At 43.7% G+C, this 22,294-nt stretch overlaps 1 protein-coding gene across 1 annotated transcript in view; it reads right to left on the bottom strand.

Moving 5' to 3' along the window:
- The window catches only part of ltk (leukocyte receptor tyrosine kinase), a 64,887-nt gene that overhangs the window by 21,172 nt on the left and 21,421 nt on the right, over nt 1–22,294 (bottom strand). The window contains exons 3-15 of the mRNA XM_062522581.1: nt 20,510–20,659; nt 19,339–19,567; nt 15,403–15,539; nt 14,901–15,035; nt 10,679–10,828; nt 8,645–8,745; nt 8,004–8,164; nt 7,739–7,833; nt 6,250–6,351; nt 3,859–4,033; nt 1,861–2,011; nt 903–1,034; nt 89–245 (exon numbers count right to left, since the gene is read on the bottom strand). Coding sequence (XP_062378565.1) covers nt 89–245; nt 903–1,034; nt 1,861–2,011; nt 3,859–4,033; nt 6,250–6,351; nt 7,739–7,833; nt 8,004–8,164; nt 8,645–8,745; nt 10,679–10,828; nt 14,901–15,035; nt 15,403–15,539; nt 19,339–19,567; nt 20,510–20,659 — 1,875 coding nt within the window. The remainder of the gene's footprint in view (nt 1–88; nt 246–902; nt 1,035–1,860; nt 2,012–3,858; nt 4,034–6,249; nt 6,352–7,738; nt 7,834–8,003; nt 8,165–8,644; nt 8,746–10,678; nt 10,829–14,900; nt 15,036–15,402; nt 15,540–19,338; nt 19,568–20,509; nt 20,660–22,294) is intronic.

A 22,294-nucleotide genomic window follows, 5' to 3' on the forward strand; every position in this document is an offset into this window, starting at 1 on the left:
GTGTGTGTGTGTGTGTGTGTGTGTGTGTCTCTGTGTGTGTGTGTGTATGGTGTGTGTATGAGTGTGTGTGTGTGTTGTGCCAGCGTACCCGCTGCGCCCGTCCTGCCGTTGTGGCACAGGGCGGAGGTGTGGTTCTCGTACTGCTCCAGCGGCAGCTGCTCCTGGCCGCTCTCCGGGTCCTCCAGGTAGGCCTTGCCTCCCCCGCCCGCCGCGATCAGCAGCGGCACCAGCTCCCCGCTCACCATCTGCACAGGGCACACCCGAGACACACGACAGGTTCACCGCCAACCACACCCACTGGATTCCACTGGAGACACCCAAAAAATGTCCTGTCCCCCTGCCCGCACAGTCCTCTGCCAACCCTCCATCCATCCTGTGTGTGTGTGTGTGTGTCTGTCTGTGTGTCGGAAGAGCCACAGGCTCACTCAGATAACCACTAATCAGTTCAGGATGTCTCCCAAGTGCTCCTGGGAATGATATGTGTGTCTTGTCACGCCACACTGGCCCCTGAGCCATCTCTCCACATTGGGTCGGCTCGGCTTGAAAAAGAAAATTTTGTCTCAGGCTAATATCCTGAGAACGTCCGCAGATGCTGCAGGCTAAAGAGTGGCCCATTACCAACATCTCCCAGCAACCAGGCTTTCCTTATTTATGTCAGTGCGAGCGATTGGTTGTGTAAGCACATATGTGGGTTTGTATGAGGATCTGCAGGTTTTTATGGAGGATCTGAAGACTTTTTATGAGATATTGACGTGATTTATCGTGATGAATCTCTTCTGAATGTCGCTCTTGCCCTTAAACTGCATAAATGCATTATTGAAGACGGTCTCAATCGTGTTTTCTTGTTCTGCTTTTTTTGTTTTTAAAGATTGTCTGTTGGACTGTGAGGCGCTTGTTCTCACTTTAAAGATGTATGTGGCACCACCTCCACCCCCTCCTCCTCCGCCCCACTCCGAGTCCTTCCCGTCTTTGGCGAAGCTGTCCTCGATCACAAATGACTCGCCCAGACACATCTTCTCCGTCAGAGGGTTTCTCTGTGAAAAGGAGGAGGAGGAGGAGGAGGAGGAGGAGGAGGAGAAGGAGGAGGAAGGAGGAACAGAGGGGAAATATTTAAAGTCAGATCAGGCCGACAGGAGATCAGTGTCAGTATCAAGTGTGAGCTAAACGTGGCAAATCTGAACATTATAAGTCCCTCTGACTTCTGACCATTTATTCCCATTGTGGAATAAATGGTGATTATTTATGCATAGTGCGCCTTTTTTTCCCCGTTTTTCAATTGTAGCTTATCATTTTGGTCAGCACTCTAAAAATAATATATCTCTTGAGTGAAGCCTGCTCCTATCCTCCTTATAAGTCCTTCTGAGCTGACGTATGTTTGTGTGTCTCTATCCTTTTGGTTCTTACTGATTCTCAGTCAGTGACACATTGAAGATGGTGTTGCTACAGAGGGTGGAGGTGTTGCATCATAGATACGATTTCTGCAAAGCTCAAGTCAATATCCTAAAGCGCTCCAGGACTTTTAAGGAGTGCTGGATCATAAATGACAAATGACTTGCCTACCGAGTTCAACCAGGGCTTAACCAATAACAAGAAAAACAAAAACACACACTCCCATGGCAAACACGACACTAAAGAGCCATTTATAAACATGGTACAAATGGTCAAGTATAACGTCTTACAGTATGTCTTATGCATACTGTCTTGATATAATTTTCAAGTATAATGTGCAGTTTATTGCCGGGCAAACTCTTGACACCTCGTACAAGTCGGAACACTTGACACCTCGTACAAGTCGGAACGCTTTTTTTGGAAGGGGGGTGGTAGATGCTTGTCTTTTCCTCATGGTGTAACATCACTCACCCCTGGGCATGCATCCTCTCCCTGGTGCCCCACCAGGATGTACAGCATGTCCCCTTTCTCCAGGGGAAAGATGGCGATGATGATGACTCCGTGGGAGCGCTTGTTGTGGTTCTTGGCCCCTTTGCCTCCTGCTGCACCGTACGCGGATATCCTTCAGGGCCAAGCGCAGCCCAGACAGAGAGAGAGGGAGAGAGAGAGAGGGAGAGAGAGAGAGGGTGAGAGAGAAGGTGCATATGACAATATTTGATGTATATACAGTACATATACTTATATTATTGTATTCATAATAAGTTTCCTTCTATACAGTATTGCATACGTTTCCTTTCATTTATAAACCATATAGTAGTATTTAGTAAGTTTCTTTTTTCTTTTATTTCTTAATTTGTTTGTGTTGATTGTTTCCAAACAGATATTGTATCTGTTTGTATTGTTATATGTCTGCTTTGGCAACACTGCTTTAATGAGTCATGCCAATAAAGCTACCTTTGAATTTGAATTTGAATTTGAGAAGGAGAGAGTGAGAAAGAGAGAGAGAGAGAGAGAAGGGGGAGAGGGAGAGAGAGGAAGAGAGAGAGACAGAGAGAAGGAGAGAGTAAGAAGGAGAGAGAGAAGGAGAAAGAGAGGGACAGAGAGAGAGAGAGAGAAGGAGAGAGAGAGTGGGAGAGAGCCAGAGAGAAGGGAGAGAGAGAGAGAGAGAGAGAGAGAGACAGAAGCAAAATAAACAGGAAAAATAAACAAGTGTTTGGCCGTTCTCACACCTCTCCTCTCCTCTGGCGTGTCTCGGTAGGGTGGACATTAGTGGAAATGAAAGGTGTGTGCAGCGCATAGGACTTTAATTTCCGCTGGTGCAGAGTGGCCGTGCGTAGCCAAAGGCCTGACAAAACGCATCTATCATAATGAGAGCGTGGGCCAGCTGTTGCAGCCTCGTACGAGAGCCTGTGACTAAGGGCTCGGGGAGTGCAATCACACACACACACACAGCACTCACTAGTCTGCACTTTAGAGGTAATGGCTGTTCCACACACACACCATCTGTGGCACAATCGGGGTTGTGGAGGTGAAGTGTTTGTTTTTGTGTGCACTTGAGAGAATCCTTTTAATGAGGCCCCATGACCAGGTTGAAATGGCTGTGAATTAGCTCAAAAAGTGAATCACTGAAACACATAATTGCACTTCTGAAAAACATGCCGTTTTCCCTGTTATTTCCAGAGAGGGCTGTTCTCTATCTTGTCCATTCCATGTAGAACTGATGCTGACCCCAGAGATAAATCATAAAAAAAAAAAAAAAAACATTTTTATGTGAAAACCTACTCGTGTTTCTGAGAATAAGTGTGGGTTCATTCAGAGGACAATGTTCACAGAGGCTAAAGGACCACACTCTCAGAATGATACTGCCCACTACAGCTACAATTCACATCCCATGAGTCTGGCTAAGGTTCATAAAGGGTTAACTTTCAGAATTGGTAATTTTGGAAATTCCTTCAGAACCTATTGTATGTGTCAAAATAGAATTAAAGCCACACAAAGACAGGCAGTTTGCATGCCTAAAAGACTCAGGTGTGTTAGATTAAAAGCGGAACCTCCTTGTGTTGGAAAGTGGGATTGCTGGGCACTTTATACTTTAGAGGGCTCTCTGCATCTGATGAAAAGCTCTCCTTAAAAAAGCCCCTAAGACTCATTTGTGATTCACCAGAGTAAAGCCCACTTGTATTGTGTACACAGCTAACATGCCACACCACTTATTCATGGGTTTCATCAGGTCCCTCTCCCCAGGTGTATCAATCAAGCACCATACAGTCTGCATTCATACCGGTAATCTAGGTGCTTGATTTTATACACCTGTGGAAAGGGACCTGATGAAACCCACAAATAGGAGTGCTGATAACTACTTACCATTATTATGTTTGTAGCACTTTGCGAGTTGCGATTTGCATGCAATACAAATAAAATGTATCATCATTCATTATTACTGTAACTACTTTTGGGGATGGTACGCACTTGTATCTGTCGGTGGCGGGCACACGCCACTTCTGCACGCCCTTGAGGGGGCCCTCCTTGATGATGGTCACGCTGACGTTGGTGTTGCGGTAGGCGTTGTCGCACTGGGCCTGCGTGGGGCCTCGAGGGCCACTGGCCCCGCAGGAGGTGAACCACCAGGTCATCAGAGACACCTCTGAGAACACAAACACCAGAGAGGGCTTTAAAAGGTCTGACTCGTCTCGGACATGAGAGGTTCAGTTCAGACGGACACTAGAGGCACTGCAGACTAGAGAATAGTTAGTACAGTATATGCATTTTCTGAAATGTTTCAGCTCTCTGATGCTCATGTAAACATCTGAACATGATCAAAATCGGGATGAGCCTCATAACCTCAATATTAAAGTGCATGTAAACTCAGTCAGTGATTCCTGCCAACTGGATTGCCACCAGTACACAGAAGGTATAAAAAGCAGGTCCAAGGCACTCAGTCCGATGTAGAAAGGGAAGGAATTAATTAAAAGGCCTTTATTTTATATGGCTTACAGTAAATGATTTTTCAAAAATAACACAACATGTTTCGACCAACAAAGTGGTCTTCTTCTTCTGTTTCAACCAACAAAGTGGTCTTCTTCAGAAGAAGACCCCTTTGTTGGTGGAAACATGTTGGCTTGTGTAATTTTTGTGTCAAAAAATGACTTAAGCCATGTAAATAAAAGCATTTTAATTCATTCCTTCTCTTTCTAGGTCTGACTGAGTGCCTGGGACCTGCCTTTTTTGGTTTGTGTCATTGGATTTTTCGCTACCCCAAGAGCACCTATCACAGACTATATCTCTACCTGAGCACCGAGCTGAACCTCTTGCAGTACACAGAAGTAGATGAGTTTGGGTGTGACCAAACAGTAAAGAGATACACCATAGCAGAGGATAAATTGGGTTAAAAATTATGCAGGAGACAGGAACTCAGGACAGAGTGCAGCTTTTTGTCTTGATCTTGGGTCCGCATCCAAGCTTTAGCTTAAAACGCAACAAATCCCTGGCAAATTATTTGTGAATTGTAGTCATTGTTACTTCAGCACTTTTCAACACTTGAACTTCCTGAGGACTGACCCTGGAAACCTAAAGAAATTACAGCTGGCGTAAAGCGAGTCATGTTTCCAGCAAGGGAATTATCAATGAATGGCTGTTAAATACAATAGCAACTTTCTCTGTTGCTCCGCAGTCATCACACATTCTTTCTGTCATTTCATGAAAATTGCGGTTGGAGGCTGATGTGTGGTGTATTCAAAAAACAATCAGAGCCCTTTACTTGTTTTCACATTTTGTCATGTTTCAGCCTTATGCTAAAGTCATTGAAATTCATTCCCCCACCCCCATCAATCTACTTTCAATACCCCATAATGACACAGCACAAACAGGAAATATCACATTGATTGAAGTCAGGGTGATGTAGAAGGGGGAAAAAAATGTATCTAAACGATTTTAGCCCAAAATGTAAAAATAAAATTGAGGCATTCCATTTAAAGGGCGTGGGCACTGATAAAAAGCTTCAGACCAGAACTACCCCAGAGTGCCATTATTGTCAATTAAAATGCTACAAGACTCTAAAAGTTCAAAAAGTCACAATCAAAACATATTCAGTTACAGAACATGCAGTAAAAATGGGTGTGGTGGTGGGGAGGGGCTGTACCACAGATGAGTGAGCCTGGCTAACATTCTTTCTCCATTTTCACCAGCCTTTGTGCGTAATGCCTTTTAACAACCATTCCAGAACAGAAAGCAGGAATCATATTCTTCACTGCTTGCTTTCATTTCTCCATCCCTCTCCCTCTTGCCTCCGGCTGTTGGGGGCCCCAGTATCGCTCCTCTAAGGCCCCCCTGATTTTTCACCGTCTACTCTGGGCTGAGGAAGCATGGATGAGAAATCCAAAACAGAGACAGAGAGGCGGCGACCTGCGAACCCCGACCCCACTGCTTAATGGGCCATTACTTTATGTCTTAGCCTGACATCATTGTCCCAATTAACCGTGTGACCCTAAAAGCTCTTTTGCCAACCTGTATTACAAGAAAAAAGTAAAACATAAATAAATAATATGTGGTTACAGAAAAATGTGTTAAACTCAACTCGCTAATTTTTGAGTGATTGGTAAACTTGATCTTGAGGTTCTCTAAACAATACCGTTATTTGGAATGGCAAAATATCACACAGCATCAGTACATGTTTTTTGATGATGAAAAATGAAAAGAACTTTCACTTAATCACTGAAGAGGTAATACCAATACTTTACAGAGCATAAATACACATGTGTAGGGATTCCCGCTGAGTGAACTCACACAAATGTTCCTCATTTGGGCTTTGTTCATCGCATATGGCCAAAGATAGATGTGGTTTGTGATGAGAGATGCTTTTACCTGATGAAGAAGGCTGAGGAAGAGGGCTGAAGTAGTCCATATCACTCAGCGAGTCCAATCCGTGCAGAAACCCATTGCTATGCAAGAGCATCGAGCTTAGATCTTCAATACACAGAACACACATACATAAAAAGAGAGTGAGAGAGAGAGAAGGAGAAATTTGATCAAAAACAGTTGTGGTAGAGCTAAACTCCATTGTGCTATCCATCATCATGTTGAGAACATAAAGACCCCGATGATCTGAGAGAGTTATCAGGGGGGCATTACTTTTGCTGAGGACAGGCTTTAAAGCCTCCTGTAAAACTAATGGGAAGACATAAACTGTAGAATGGCATGCAAACCCAGGGAAAAGATGGGGCAGCAAGTAAACCTTGCAGAAAGCAGAGCCTGACTTGAGCGTGACAGAAGATAGAGCGATTTCGATGAGAGCAGGACAAACGATGACAAGGCGATAAAGAACGTTAAAAAGCTATTTCCTGACAAGACCTCTCTGGAATTTAATGTTCAGGCTCAGTGACGGGTCCAAACCCTGTTTACGTGCATCGACAGGGCCAAGCCTTGCCGATTAACGAATTAAACTGTCGATGGGGTGTCTTGGCCTGCGGCCCCACAATGTTCCTGGCGTGCGAGCAGTTAGGAAACACTAGTGCGGGCGCGTCCCAGTGCGAGCGTTGACAGATTGTGCCTATGTCAGCGTTCAACTGCGACCTTTCGCAAAGATGCGCCATTGTGGAGTCACCGCCACCCATGCCGCTGACAAACACATCCATGGCATTCGTATTTACGAGAATTTTTGTTCCCGGGTCGCAGCAGCGGGGGGACGCCATCAGCACCCGCATCTTTCACAACCAATCGGCCGAGCCCTGCATCATCGGTTCCGCAAGACGGATCTCCCGCTGCTAACTGGAGACAGCGGTTAAGGAATCTGAGTTCTGAGTCGCTCGGAGCAGAAATGTTTCTCCCTTTTTGCGCTATGTCCTCCATGCGCCCCAGCAAGCCATCACTTGCTCTTGCATTGACAATACATCACTTCTGCAGAGGTCAAGAAAAGGAGCATCTTCTCACAGCCTCATTGGCATATCCATGGACTTTCAATAAACAGCATAGCTGGCCGGCTAGGGTGACTCTACACGCACACTGAGGAAACAACTCAAGGCAGTGTTGATGATACAACTCAAGACAGTGTTGAAAATACTCTGAAGATACAGAACTTTTCTGCTGACCTCATTTTGTGAACAATCCAGTGCAGCAGTCAGAGTTTACATACTGGCAAATGGTATACTGATGGTAGGATAAAAAGATATAGAGACCGTAAAAAGCGACAGCCCACAGTCACAGATGGGTAATCAGTCAAGACTTTATGGAGGGCCAGTGCTCAAGATTCAGTTTCACGATTCCGCTATAAAAATAAATTCACCTCGCAGCTTGTGGCTATTTATTGAGTGAGTATGTTCCATTGAAGTGCGAAATACAACAATAATAGCCCTACCTGATTTAAAACATGCTGCTCCCAGGGTGATGTCATCCAAGGCGATGTCAGCATAAGAGGCAGGCCCCCACAGCGCTCGCACTTTGATGTGGAACCTTCACCAATGAAGAGATATATTTCATGCTGGAGCACACATGGTTTGCTTATTGGGATCTACAATCATCATGTTACTGCCTGTGCCTACAGTTTATAAATGGCAACAAAGTGATTGCGCTTGTTATGAATCACCATTGAAGATAATGCAAACTGTATGCAGAATGCGTACCCATTGAGGATGCGGGAAATGGGCAGAGTGACCTCTTGCCAGTTGTCCTTCCAAAGCCCTAACCTCTCGAACACCAGAAGGGACATCGTGGTGCCGTTGGACTCCAGCGAGATCATCACAGTGCCATTGAAATCCCCGTAGAGATACACAGAGAAACGCAACTGCATATAACACAAAACAGCACAGGATATATCATAAGTGAATCTTACAGTACAGCAGTGTATTACAGAAAACTCTACAGTATATTTCGACAAAACTGATCAGGAAAAGCAACACAATGACAGTATGTAGCTGACTGTCATTTATAAGCACAGTCAATAATGTGTCATTAACTGTGCAACTCAGATTAAAAAAAAAGCAAACAACATGTCTCAAAGACAGTTCTAGAGGAAGACAACATTTTGAACAATTCTAAAAGTAGTGTCATCAAACTATGATGACTGGCTTTTAAAAAATGTGAAATTAAACATACACTACCCAGCATCATGTTGAACCATTTAGTATTGATTGTATCTATAGAACCTTTATTGAAATAGCCACAACACCAACACCAACATTCTGCTGCTAGCTCGTTAGGAATTAGCCATCACTAAGCATTAAACTGCCATGATGGCACTATCAATGGTCAGTCATTCACACACCTGACAGTCTCTTGCAGACACGGTCTGAGGAAGAGTCAGGCTCTGCATCACAGCCTCTCCAGATAGGCGACTGCTCCTGACCCTCAAATACAGGAAGTGACCTGGGTAACAAGGAGGAAGTCGATAAAAGTAAAGGTAAATAAAAACAATGGAGTTAGTTAGAAAAGGTAAATTACAAGAGATAAAAGAGAAGATAAAATATGAAAGAGGGGGAAGAGAAGAAATTGGTGAAGAAAATGACAGAACAGGAACAACGTAGACGAGACTAGACAGGAGGTCAAGTCAAGGTCAAGGTCAAGGGTGAAAGCTCTACCCTCATCTAGTGATGAAAGGGTGTGTGGCATTCAATTCTCATCACACAACACATCAAGCTGGCTTAGCCATTAGAGCTTTCGAGGCTGAACACAAAACCAGCCAACCATAAAACATAGGTGGACCGACCAAATGTTATAGAAACCTTTTTTTTTTTTTTTGCAGGAGCACACTTTCACAAAACACTTCATCATAAAGAACCACATAGTGCTTAGGCGCTCCTCAACTGCTCCTAAATCTTACTGCATGTCTGCTCCCTGAAGGACATCTCTTTATTAAGCACTGATCCCACAGGGTCTTTCCAAACAGAGCTCAATGCTCTCTTTCATAAATATTTTGGAGTATACCTTTAGCCTAAATCTCATAGGGGTGTTGTTAAAAAAAAAAAAAAACTCAAATGTATTGCATTTTAAAGCCTGTAATCTGAAAAAACGTGGAAGGCTATTTGCAGGATAAACTTTCCATACACCTCGTCCGTCTCGAATTCCTACGTGATCCTGCTCACCTCCCCGACCGAAGGAGGACAAACATGGCAGCTGTATCTCTCTGTGCTGCTTTGGCGGCTACAAAAACTATGTTAGGGAGTTGACGAGGGTCGGACCAGGGTATTTATCTCCAGAAATGATTCAGTGTGTTTCTCTAAAAATATTCCAGGGGCTGGGGGGTAATTTTAAGGTCAGCCCTGCATGGATTTCCTCCGAAATGTGTCTTTGATCCGTCTCATCTGATTTAGCAGCCATTAACAACGCTTCCCCCCGGTGTGGATGAGACTGATGGGCAGACTTGCGTGCTAATGAAAAGGCTAATAATCATTCACACCGAGTATACAGCGGCCGAGCACATATGCACTCTAGGGGCCTTCATACGAATGATGGGCAAACTCTAACTAGAGCTAATTTAATAGTTAGGCAAAATTTGTTTAAAGGGAAACATAATCCCTAAATACAATCTCTGTGGGAGAAATATTTTGCCTGGGTCGTGTTTACTTATGCTGTATGTCTACAGCGACTTCGAGCAAACAGTATTTTTTTTATTAACTGGCGCAAAGCAATATGTGCAAGAATTACATTACGAGGAAAATCAGTTGCGCTCCCCAAGATGTAGAGATATCCAATACAGATTGACCTCTGACCTCTGTCCTCTTTCCTCACTGTGATGGCAGAGGCCCTCCCTGACACCCATGATGATCTCACACCTCCTAAAACCCTTCTCATATCACTGTTACTAAGCTTACAGTAATGCTCCATTGGGCTTTTTTTAAGCCACACAAGAATAAGCCACATAAGTCTTAGAAATATAAACACCCCATTTTTAATTCGATGCAGGTCATGTATTTACAGAGAACACTTCTAATACTCCTCCTCCAAAAACATTAATATTATTGCAATGGTGGGCAACGTATCAACAGCCTCTGAGCCAGAGAGCAACGAGTGGGGGGGCTATGAGCATCGACGGGGGGGGGCACCTGTCGGGGGGGGTGGGGGGGGGGGGGGGGGGTGGGGGCAAAATACTGCAAAATATCTACTACAGAGCACTCTGTTTGGGGGGGCACAGAGACCTGTTTGGGGGGGCCTGGACCCCTATGGCCCCCCCCTAACGCCGAGCCTGCGTATCAACTGACATAGTGCAGATATTATTCACAAGAAGGGTGGTGGACACCTCCGCAACGTGACAAAGTGATGAGGAAACGCCTTATCACACTTCCACTCCCCACACACTGACCTTGAGTGAGCTGCAGCGTGGTGCCCAGGAGGCCTCTGCGGTTCCCCAGCTCCTCCCCGCTGGTCAGCGCCCAGGAGGACGGACGATCGGACACTGACCAACCGCACGGGCCCGACTCGAACGAGCAGTGAGCCCCTAAAGGCAAGGAGTCTGGAGGGACACACAACAAGGATCAGGAGGACGGTTTGAGGAGGGGAGGGAGGGGGAGGGAGGGGGAGGGAGGGGGAGGAGGAGGAGGGGAGGCTAGAGAATGCTCATATAAGGCCAAGAGAAACACAAAGCCGTCCAGTCGTAATTTCCAGCTGTTTAGCAAATATAATTGCTGGTGGCCATTCAAAACAAACTGAATGTGTGAGTGAGTGTGTGTGAGTGTGTGTGAGTGAGTGACTGTGTGTGTGTGTGTGTGTGTGTGTGTGTGTGTGTGTGTGTGTGTGTGTGTGTGTGTGTGTGTGTGTGTGTGTGTGTGTGTGTGCGTGTGTGTGCGCGTGCGTGCGTGCGTGCATGCGTGCGTGTGTGCGTGCATGCGTGCGTGTGTGCGCGCGCCTGTGTGTGTCTGTGTGTCTGTGTGTGTGTGTGCGCGTGGAGGTCTACAGTACGTCAATTCCTCCCCGTCCCATGCAGAGCTGTCACCGAGGAACTGCTTGTGGAGAACTCCACACAAAGCCAATGCAGACCGACCTCCACGCGCACACATTGCATTGGCATTGTGTGGAGTTCTCCTCCAGCAGTTCTTCAGTGACAGCTCTGCAAGGGATGAGGAGGAATTGACATTGAGGGTTTTTTTGCTGACGTCTGATCCACAGTTACTGTAGCGTCGGGGGAGGGTTTACTCGGCTACAGGGTTGAAAAGTCAAACTCCAAGATCAACACCGCGATTTTCAGCAGGCAGCAGCACTGGAACTCACTCGGCAGAGCGTGTCTACGTTTTCATGGCCTTCGCAATCACTCCAAAAAATCATTTCAAACCTCCACTCCCGTGGGCCCCACAATTCCAGCGCTTTCAATAACCCTTCTTTCAGCAACACACACGCACAGAGACACAAACACACACACACACACACACACACACACACACCATAATTTCATTACTAACTGGGCACAGTCATCTCATTCTGTACAGGGGCTGTGTTTTTTTTTTTTGCATCCACTGATGAATGCATTTGACTGAGAGCAAAAATGCGTTTCTGACTAATGGGGGGAGGCCTGGCAAGTGGAGCCCATTTCTTTTCTGATACAGCAGTAAAAGTCCAGGCTCTCAACTCTGCCCCAATGAGGTATCTTGACTTCATTTACTTAATAGAAATGTTAGTATGTATTCCCTCTCACATAGGTATAAAATTATAATGACGCAAATGGCCTTATCGTAAAACACCTCATATAACGAAAAGCACACATCCAACACAGAAAGAACACCGCCAAAACCGCCAGAGCCAGCCTCACTATCCTTGAGCATGTAAAAGACAGGCAGACAAACGGCCTACCATAACACACAAGGTCTGCCATGTAGATTCCTTCGCTTGTGATTCTCACACTTCGCTTTTAGTGGCAAGTCCTGCCTGTGCAAGGGAAGCACTTTCTCGCTGGCTAATCCGTAGGAGGGGATTAAGAATTTATCACGGCCTTAAAGTTTAATACCGCTAATGTAGGTGGCACGCTGCCTGCTGTTAACGCCTCAGATGGCCCTTTCACACCAACAGCTTCGACTTGCACTCATTCATGAGGAGGCACACGAAAATCTGGAATAGACCTCTCAAGTCGGAAAGCTGCCATCTTTGCCTATATAAGGACATTTTCCTTATATAGGCAAATCCATTTTCCTATGTCAAAATAACATGGGTGATTTCTGATCATCGCATCTGTTACACTGTTTGTCATCTGCCTTTGAGCGGGTTTGGTGATCTTATGTATGTTAAGACAGCAGACTTTGATTGTTGCTACTGCAGAGCTAATGTACAGTGCAACTTGCCATAGGTAGTTAGCTTATATATCAATTAACACCAGAATCTCCTTCTACGGGTAAAGATGGCAGCTTTGGGTACTTTTTGTAGGTGAACTTCAGAGGTCTTTACTGATCATCTGCACAGCACACTTGCTCTGACACTCTCTTGCCCATGGTAGCCTGTAAATGCTCTTCAACTTGGAAACCAATCTGAAATTCGGGCTGCTGCTGGAATTGTCTCATACGTTATGTGTCAAAGTAGGCCTCATGCTCAGTGTGCTTGGAGTGGCAGCATGAACACACCATTTCTATCTTGAGTTGAACGGACACTAGGCTGGGTGAACCCTGCCTGACCTGCCGGCTGGATTCGGATTTTGCCCAGCAGGCAGCAGCTCAGGCTGGACACCTACACATCTGTCCCCTGCTTCCTGTCCAAAACCTATGGGTCCAATCACAAACTAGCTCATCCAAAGCAAGACACCTGCCAAGTGTGAGGCTATAGTCAAATGAATGGTTGTAGAGATATGTGATATGTGATATGTGAAGAACATAAAGGCAGAAAGATGTTCCTGGAAATGAATAGATTATTTGATAAATGGATCAGTTAATATATAATATTAAACAATAGTTAGGTCCGGTCAAACTATTCATTCATCTCTGATTGGACAAGCCATGAATAATCACATTTTCACTCAGGCATTTTATCGATAATAATCACTCCGCATCTTGCATTGAATTATTTCACAATTCAAAAATTATTCAAAAATGACTGCGAGCTGCAATTTCATGACTTCACACTGAGTGAGAAAATGGTGTGTAGGCCTAAATAAGGGGTATTTAAGGTGCTGATGGAACCAGCGGTGTACCCACTAATAATGCTACGGAATGGCATTGGAAAGTCTGTAAGTACACCGAGTTTTTATCTCTAAATAATACTTGCCTAATGGCTCCTACTCTCTGCTGCTACCGCTATTGTTGCGTCGACGTCACATGGTGCATGTGTGTACTGTATGTGTGTGTATGTGTGCATGATGTCGATGCAGCGGCATTATTAGTGGAGCAATTTACGAGATACACTGTTGGTTCCATTAGCGCTTGCACTAAGGCATTTGGCTGATTCAGCTGACCAGTGTTCGACCTGAAGGGACAAAAGCTTCTGGGGGAGGTGTTTAGCTTGAGGTCATGGGGCAAAGGACCCTCGGCTGAAATCACTGAGAATTACTGAGAAGTAAGTAAGCTACACAAATTACTTTCTCTGAAATTGGCTCTCAAGTGGTGTTGCATTGCTTGGCAACGGGAAATGCCAAGGCTAACATTGTAACTAGCCTACTGTATTTGTTGTGGGCGGAGGACGAATGATCAATGAATGTATAATTACATTTGGATAATGAACGAATTACAGCCATGCCAATATTCTTTACCAAAACCACCCCCATTCATGTCATATTGCTTAAATAACACTGCACAAATATTCTCGAATTAATTCAGAACAAATATACTATTTACATTTTAAAATGCATTTTTTTATATTGTTTCTGTGAACCAGTTTTAACTTGGAAGTGACCTATTTTCTTTAGCGTCTTTCCCTGCCTGAGGTCCATGTCATTGAAAAACACTCACCAGGCTTTTGCTGCTGCTATAAGTTCACCTTGTGCTACAGAGCCACAGAATGGACAGGCTTTTTCCGAATAGAACTTCCATTAACTGGCAATTAAGGCACGCACAAAGACCAACATGTCACAGCACTCTACGGCCAATCAATGCCTTTGATTAGGCACACGGGAGGCAATGAAGCCTTCAATGATGGGCATGTTGATAAAAAAAAAAAAAACAGGTCAGGAAACCTTTCAGGAAGGACGCTGTGGCTGTCAACCCTCAATCTGTTGCCCTACATGTTTTTCCGGCTTTCCAGCTCTACATGCTGACTAAACGAATAAGTGTCGTTCTTGATTTCCTAATCTGACATAAATTTGCCAACCAATCACTCAAATTGCACTGAGTGTGCACAAGGTTGCGCAAGGTGTGCTTGGAGCAGTGATACATATGACAACTAGGAGGGGTACAGAGTCTGTAGGAGCAATACAATGTGGCTATTTCAACACTATAACTAGTGTAAATTCTGTGCAAGATTCAGATTCAATTCAGGATAAACTTTAGAAAAATAACAGAGCAGTACTATGCTAGAGTAGTGGTGCTAAACATCAAAGTGAGATGCAATGTGAGATAAATACTAAATGACAATTCAAAACAGCAAGCATAGTGGAGCATGGAGTCTAAACTCACCACATACGAAGCCCTCATCCTCCCCCAATGGGCAGTCTGTATGGAAGTCACACACCCGGCTTTTGTCTATACAGCCTCCAAAGTTACAGTGTAAGGTCGTAGACTCGTCACAGTCACTGTCTAGGCCATGGTCATCTGAAATATCACAGCACACATACAGATAAGCAAGACTGGTAAAAGTACTTCTGCAAATACCTTTTATATGTTAACCTTCCTAGCTGATTTCAACTTTTTCCTGATTGAACTTTTCGTATGGGGAAAATGTAAAATTGGATTCATTCTTGTTTATTTACTAGCATGACTTCTTATGAAAGGTTCTGCGCTTATTTAATCTCAGAATTCAAGAAAGTACGAATTATGTTTCTTATTTCGCTTTTTTTTTTTTTTACACAATTCAAGCTCACTGGCTTGAAATTCTACGGTAATTAACTGCAATTGTATTTCTATTACGTGGAAGACATGTACTTCACCAACAAGCACTCTCACAGCCTGGCAGTCTCACCTTCACAGCCTGGCAGTTCCAAAGAGTCTATGGCCAGCAGCGCCCCATCGTCCTTTAGACACCCAGAGTAAAGCAGCGTCACCTGAAAGGGCTCGTCAACCAGCCCGATGGCAGCCTCCAGCTCCTCCCAATAGGCTCTGGGAAGAGACGGGCAGAAATGACTCTCTGTCTCTCCTTCTCTCTGTGCTGTGTTTGAGTATATTTTTCTTTTCTTTTACCAATTACATGCTCTGTCAGACTGTGGGGCCTTGTTTTTGTCAAATGAAGTCATTTCCTGACGCTTTTCATCACATTATTTCAGTTACAGTCACAATTTTTTCCCCCCTTTCTTATTAAGATTTCAGCACAACACATAATGATGGTTTCCATTGTTGAAATGTCATTTCTAATATTCTCATTGTTATTTGTGTGCTTACAGAGACGTGCTTTTTGTTGCCTTCCTAGCAGGACGGGTCACATCCTATTTCTCTCCTCGTCCCTGGTTTCAGGCTCCTTTAAAAACACAATGGCTGGACCGACAAATATGTGTGTGCATTTCCTTTTCAAGCGGGCACACACATATGATCATGATCATCGTCTCCTCTTCCCCTGCCCTCCCTTCCTAGTTATCTGCGTTCCTCTCTCCTCTGCATAACTCTTGAGCCTCAGATCAATTTCCTGCTGAGGATCCCCAAAGCTTAGTATCTGCCCGACAGCTACAGTAAACTTTGCCTCGAAGAGCCTGAAAAACATCTGACTTCGGAAAAAAAAAAATCCCTTAATGCCCCAATCCCTTTATCAGTGGTATGACAACCAGCATCTCAGCAGCTCATTTTCAAGAGATACCTGCGGGGTTCTGCCTCCCCTTCTCCTCCACTGTAGTGGTTATGTGGTGCAAATATGGAGAAACAAACAAACAAAACGTGGCATTAATATGTGTTTAAATTTCTTAAAATATGTTAAATCAGTTACAATTATGATTATTGTTATTATTATGATAATGGTTTGAGAATGAAAATAATGTTTTCCCTAACTTAAAACAGAACGACAGAAATAGATATTCTGAATGTAAGTTGTGCTTTTTTATTTTTGTTGATGTACAAAAATGGGTCACTATAATCTAATGTGTCTACATTTTGTTTGTTTGTTTGTTTGTTTTTTAAACTGATTCAACTATTGTGCAATGCCTGGTACCATAAAATGAGATCTGAATACCTCATCACTTTGCTTTTAGGTGACTCTATGATTTACCAAGAGCAATTGGATGAAAGCTTGCTATGCCGTTATATTCTCATAGCTCAGGTGTTTTGTGGTATATATTATTTCAGGGTAGATGTCTATCGCCTTGCCAGATTGAATTATGAAACACACTATACATCCAGTCTTGACACCCAGCCATTCTCTCATGTGAAATGCATTAGGCCTATGGTCTGACAAGTTTCTGATAAGTAGGCCTATATCAAGCCTAAAAATGACTCTAAAGTTGTCATTAATATTAAAGGGATATTCCGCCATTTTTGGAAATACGCTCATTTTCCACCTCCCCTCGAGCAAAACAATCGATATTTACCTTGCTCCCGTTCATCCAGCCATTCTGTGAGTCTGGCGATACAACTTTTAGCTTCAGCCTAGCATAGATCATTGAATCGGATTAGACCATTAGCTTCTCGCCTGCTAGCTTCATGTTTAAAAGTGACTAAGATTTCTGGTAATTTTCCCATTTAAAACGTGACTCCTCTCAAGTTAGAAAGTGCAATAAGACCAACTGAAAATGAAACCTGGCGTTTTTCTAGGCTGATTTGACATGGAACTACACTCTCATCTGGCGTAATAATCAAGGCAACTTGCAAACTACTGGCACTACTACTGCTTGTTGTCTATGGGGACTATTTTCAGATGCTGCGTACGATATCACTGCGCCTATGGTACGTTTGCAAGTTGCCTTGATTATTACGCCAGATGAGAGTGTAGTTCCATGTCAAATCAGCCTAGAAAAACGCCAGGTTTCATTTTCAGTTGGTCTTATTGCACTTTCTAACTTGAGAGGAGACACGTTTTAAATGGGAAAATTACCAGAAATCTTAGTCACTTTTAAACATGAAGCTAGCAGGCGAGAAGCTAATGGTCTAATCCGATTCAATGATCTATGCTAGGCTGAAGCTAAAAGTTGTATCGCCAGACTCACAGAATGGCTGGATGAACGGGAGCAAGGTAAATATCGATTGTTTTGATCGAGGGGAGGTGGAAAATGAGCGTATTTCCAAAAATGGCGGAATATCCCTTTAAAGTGTGCCTAAAATAGGACATTGATGGTTACGCATCTGGTGTTTTCAGTCTGGCAAAAGAAAGTGTACGTTTCATAGTGCTGCTGTTTTCATAGTGATAAGAGTCACAGCCTGGGGCTCCTGAAGGCAAACTGCTGGATGAGTCAACAACAGTGTTGGGAAAAATGATAAAATCTCAAAATACAGACATGATCATATTTCACACAAAGAATTTATTCTTGGTGTAAAACCCCCCAAACGCTTGTATCTGCATGTCTATGGCAAGGCCTGTTTCTATTGTAATTTAATATGTAAAAGAACACATCTGCACATATTAAATCGCAATAGAAAAAGGCTTTGTCTCGGCATCTGTATGATCTCCCTGGTTGATGCTGTGCTGTGCTCTGCATGTTCCTATTAGTATGTTTTCATCTCATGTCTTGGCTATTTGTCTTAGATTTGCAGGGGGTACAGTATACCTATCCTTGATTTAGTCTTCATTTCTGCATATAAAATGTACTAAATCTATCCCTTTGCTTCCTCTCTTTCCTTATATTATCTATTTGTATGCATTACATACAGTAGTCCTCTCTTGTTATGACCAAAATAATTAAGTTCAACTTAATTTCAAGGGCTGCTTTTAGAAACAAAATGCTTCTATACATCTTAAAATAGCTCTGCCAAGCAAGAAAATCAATATCAAGGCAGTCTCCTTTAACAAAAGCTTTGGAGACGCAATCCATCTTTTCTTAAGGCAGAGACTGTTGCTCTGTCCATACCAGTAAGTGAATGTCGAATCAATTTTCTCTGCAATGTGCCCCACAGAACGAAGGGTCAATCTATTCCTTCCAATCCATCAATCTAATCGAGCAGTGCCATAACAATAAAAGGTGTGTGTGTGTGTGTGTGTGTGTGTGTGTGTGTGTGTGTGTGTGTGTGTGTGTGTGTGTGTGTTTGTGTGTGTGTCTTGGACTACCTGCAATAACAATAACTTCACCATCCCAATGCATCTCTGCATTCCGCAATGGTTCACTGAGCATCTTGCTAACTGATTTCAATTGGTGACCAAAGGCAGTCATTTAGGTAAGGAACTCCAACTAAGGAATAACCCCATTAACTAACTAAGAAGTTGTCTGTGTGTCTTTCTATCTTCACGTACTGTATTTCAACAGAGATCAACCTACATCATAGTAAACATCTCTAGACTGTCACGGCCTGTCTGCATCTCTCTCTCTCTCTCTCTCTCTCTCTCTCTCTCTCCCCTACAGGTGAGCTTGGCACAGGTAATTTGAGCCGCGCTTATTACTTCCTGGTCTGGGCCTTTAAAAAGCACTTCAGATGACCAGGTTGTCCACAGCCGCCGCTCCATCTTTCCTGCACCGTTTTGGATTTTGTTTGGCTTATTCCAAACTATATACTCACACTTTTATTCCCCAAATCGAACAACACGAACATCTATTCTCTGTCACTTTGCCCTGAGCCAGGCTGGCAACAATAGACTGAACCTGTCATATTGCTCATTCCTTTTATCATTCTGCTCATGAAACCTTGGCCATACTCACACGATTCACTAAATCACCTAGCACTGTACTGCGTGGGCTGAACTCTTTCTGAAAACTCTGGGGCAATCAGTGGCTTGAGCAAGTGAAAGGTAAGATTATTATGTTTAAGAAAGCCCCCCCCCTCTACTGACCTGCTGCTTCCGTGGCCCGTGGTGCTGAGGGCGAGTGCTTTGAGGATCGCGGAGGAGTCGGCTCGTCTTATAAGCACCGACAGGTTGCCCTCGGAGGGAGGTGGGTAGAAGCGGGCAACCCGTAGGTGGCACAGGGGCCCACTGCCCATCAGCACCGGACTGGTGACATGGAACTCGCAGTTCCCAGAGGTCACGGCTGACGAGCTGGGCCCCAGAACCAGGAAGTGGCCTGCAACGGCAATCAAAAAGGTCACACGATCACCCTTGCACACAAGAATAATGCCAAAGAAAATCTTTCAAAATTCTCTTTGAACACACCGGACCTGCTGTGTCTGATACGAAGAGCATTACCACTGCCCTCACCTTTTTAAATAATGAAAACGTTCTAACCATGATCAAACCACAAAATGTGTACTTGGTATTTTTCAGATCTTACCAAATGCGCTGTGGTATCTGGCTTAGTTTGTTTGCTTCATAGCTACTGTATCAGGTTCTATCACTCATACATATGCAATTTCTCACCACCAAAGCAGCCCACTGAGTTTAGTGAAACTGTAGCACTCTGATTTGGAGTGCCTGTCCCCATGTCAGTGGGAGTTTATCTAAACAATCTGACTCTGAAAGACCATGACAGCATGATACATCGTAAGATGATGTGCAAGTCTGGAAGTTATTTAGATCTCTCAGCCTCAATATATAATGCAGCTGTTGATGTGAGACTTACTCAAATTTGTTCAGAGTAATATTCCCTACCAGAAAGGTACACCAAACTTGAGACTTGTGAAATGGAATAACGAGTTGAACTGTGTCAGTGTATAACATGTCAAGAGTTATAAGGTTAAAAGGCAAATCAAGTTTAATTACATCTCTCAAACGGTTCGACTTTGAAGTTCACTTTACATAACATAGTTCAGCATTTTTAGAAACACTACACTCAAAATATTTACTCTTTGGAAATGAAAACACAAACTATAAAATGTTCTAATTTATTAGCTTAATATAGTATATCATATACTCTTTTTATCCCATGAGGGAAATTCAAATTCATATAAAACCTATATCAAATAAAAATAAGAGAGATTTTTAATCAGAACCTCTCTTTTCCAAATGGTCATATTTTGAAACAAGAGCCAAGTGTGGATTAGTGTGTGCTACGGTGCCTTCGCCTTACCATCAGCATTGCCGACAGAGTGATCTGTGACCGGCTGTAAACCGCGTCGTCCCAGGTGATTCTGCTGAGGTGAGACGGCCTGCCAGTCGCTGCTGCCACTGTGATTGGACAAGGACCAGGAGCAAGGCGACTCATAATCACAGTACGTGTCTGAGGGGAGAGTTCATGGCATTAGGGTAATGGTTTGATTATGATTAGCCTGTGTGATCTGTGTGTGTGTATGTATGCTAGTGTGTGTGTATGTGTGTGTGTGTGTGTGTGTGTGTGTGTGTGTGTGTGTGTGTGTGTGTGTGAGCAAGAGAGAGAAGGTAGGAGAGGTCTGAGAAAGAGGGGCTCCATCAAGTGGGTGAAAGCAAGTGTGTGTGTGTGTGTGTGTGTGTGTTGTGCTTGTGCAAGAGACAAAAAGAAAGAGAGAAAGAGAAGAGAGAGAGAGAGGTTAAAGAGAGAGGTTAAAGTCTGAAAAGGGTGTCCAGAGAAAGCGAGAGAGGTTAAAGAGAGAGGTTAAAGTCTGAAAAGGGTGTCCAGAGAAAGCCACACATTTTACACAAACATTTCCCCTTGGCCAGAGACAAGGGAACAGAGCACATACACTTAAAAAAACAAACACGCAAACGCTTCCCCGAACTATGACTAGCATGACCAGATAGACAACATTTCAAATTACCCAGACCACATGACATTGGTGTGCTCAGGATACTATGGATGTGGCCTATCCACAGCCTGGGCTTAAGTCAACCAGAATTGCAGTGGTGTGTTGCTGAGACGGCCTGTCTATTGAATCTCAGAGTGAACTCATGCCAACCTCATGCATCTTTGGGAATAAATCACAGCGGATGGCAAACGAAAGAGAACAAGTCCATGATTGACATGAGGCAGATTCGAGGAATCCATTAAAGGCAAGAGGATCCGACATGACGTGAATATCGGAGCAATTACCATTTAAATGACTCGCGAGTTGACTTCAAGGGCACGGATGTATGGGGGAGGAGTAGGAGGGAGACAGGAGATTTCTGGGATATCTCTTCAGGTTCAGTCGACACCATTCGCTAACTAGCTAGTCTAGAGAGCACTAATGAGGCCAAAGCCAGATTTGCCCAGTAATGAATAGATGTGCGCTCAAATCAGTTTATTTCCTTCCCATTATTGCATATTAAATGTAAATTAAATGATGTGTTTAGTTCTCTTTCTCTCTCTGTCTCTTTCTCAAAACACCAGCCGTTCAATCAAAATAGACCGATTCTAAATGAAAAAGAACATACTGATCTCGAAAAAAAACAAAAAACAGAAAAGTTGAACCACACATTCATTTTATTTTATTTTACATCATTCCATTTCAGGGTTTATATTGAATAAGTGTTTATGGGTTCAAAACTGGGACATCACACCACATTTGGTTAAACCAATAAAGATCCTTTTTTATAAGTGTCCATATTAATAAGGGATTTATGGGAGGGTGTGATTTCTTGCTTGGCAGTAAATAGATAATGTGTGAGGTCTATTGACCAGTGTTAACTGTTACAACTTTCATCAAAGCCCAAAGAGTGACAGTCACAGCATAACTGAATGATACTTACTGTATTCACTCCGGCTTAAGTTAAAATGACCTCTAAAGGGACCTAGCTCTCTCCGCTTTCAAGGTCGAACACCCAAACCACTAGGCAAGTGCGCTCTGAGTCTAATCGGGGAATGCAAACAAGGCAGGAAAGAATTAACAAAGACCAGACGAGAAGAAAGTTCAAAATGAGCACAGTGACGTCAGTGTAACCTTCACACCACCCACACCTC

Source organism: Sardina pilchardus, chromosome 20 (genome assembly GCF_963854185.1).
Source record: "Sardina pilchardus chromosome 20, fSarPil1.1, whole genome shotgun sequence".
Classification (NCBI taxonomy): Eukaryota; Metazoa; Chordata; class Actinopteri; order Clupeiformes; family Clupeidae; genus Sardina; species Sardina pilchardus.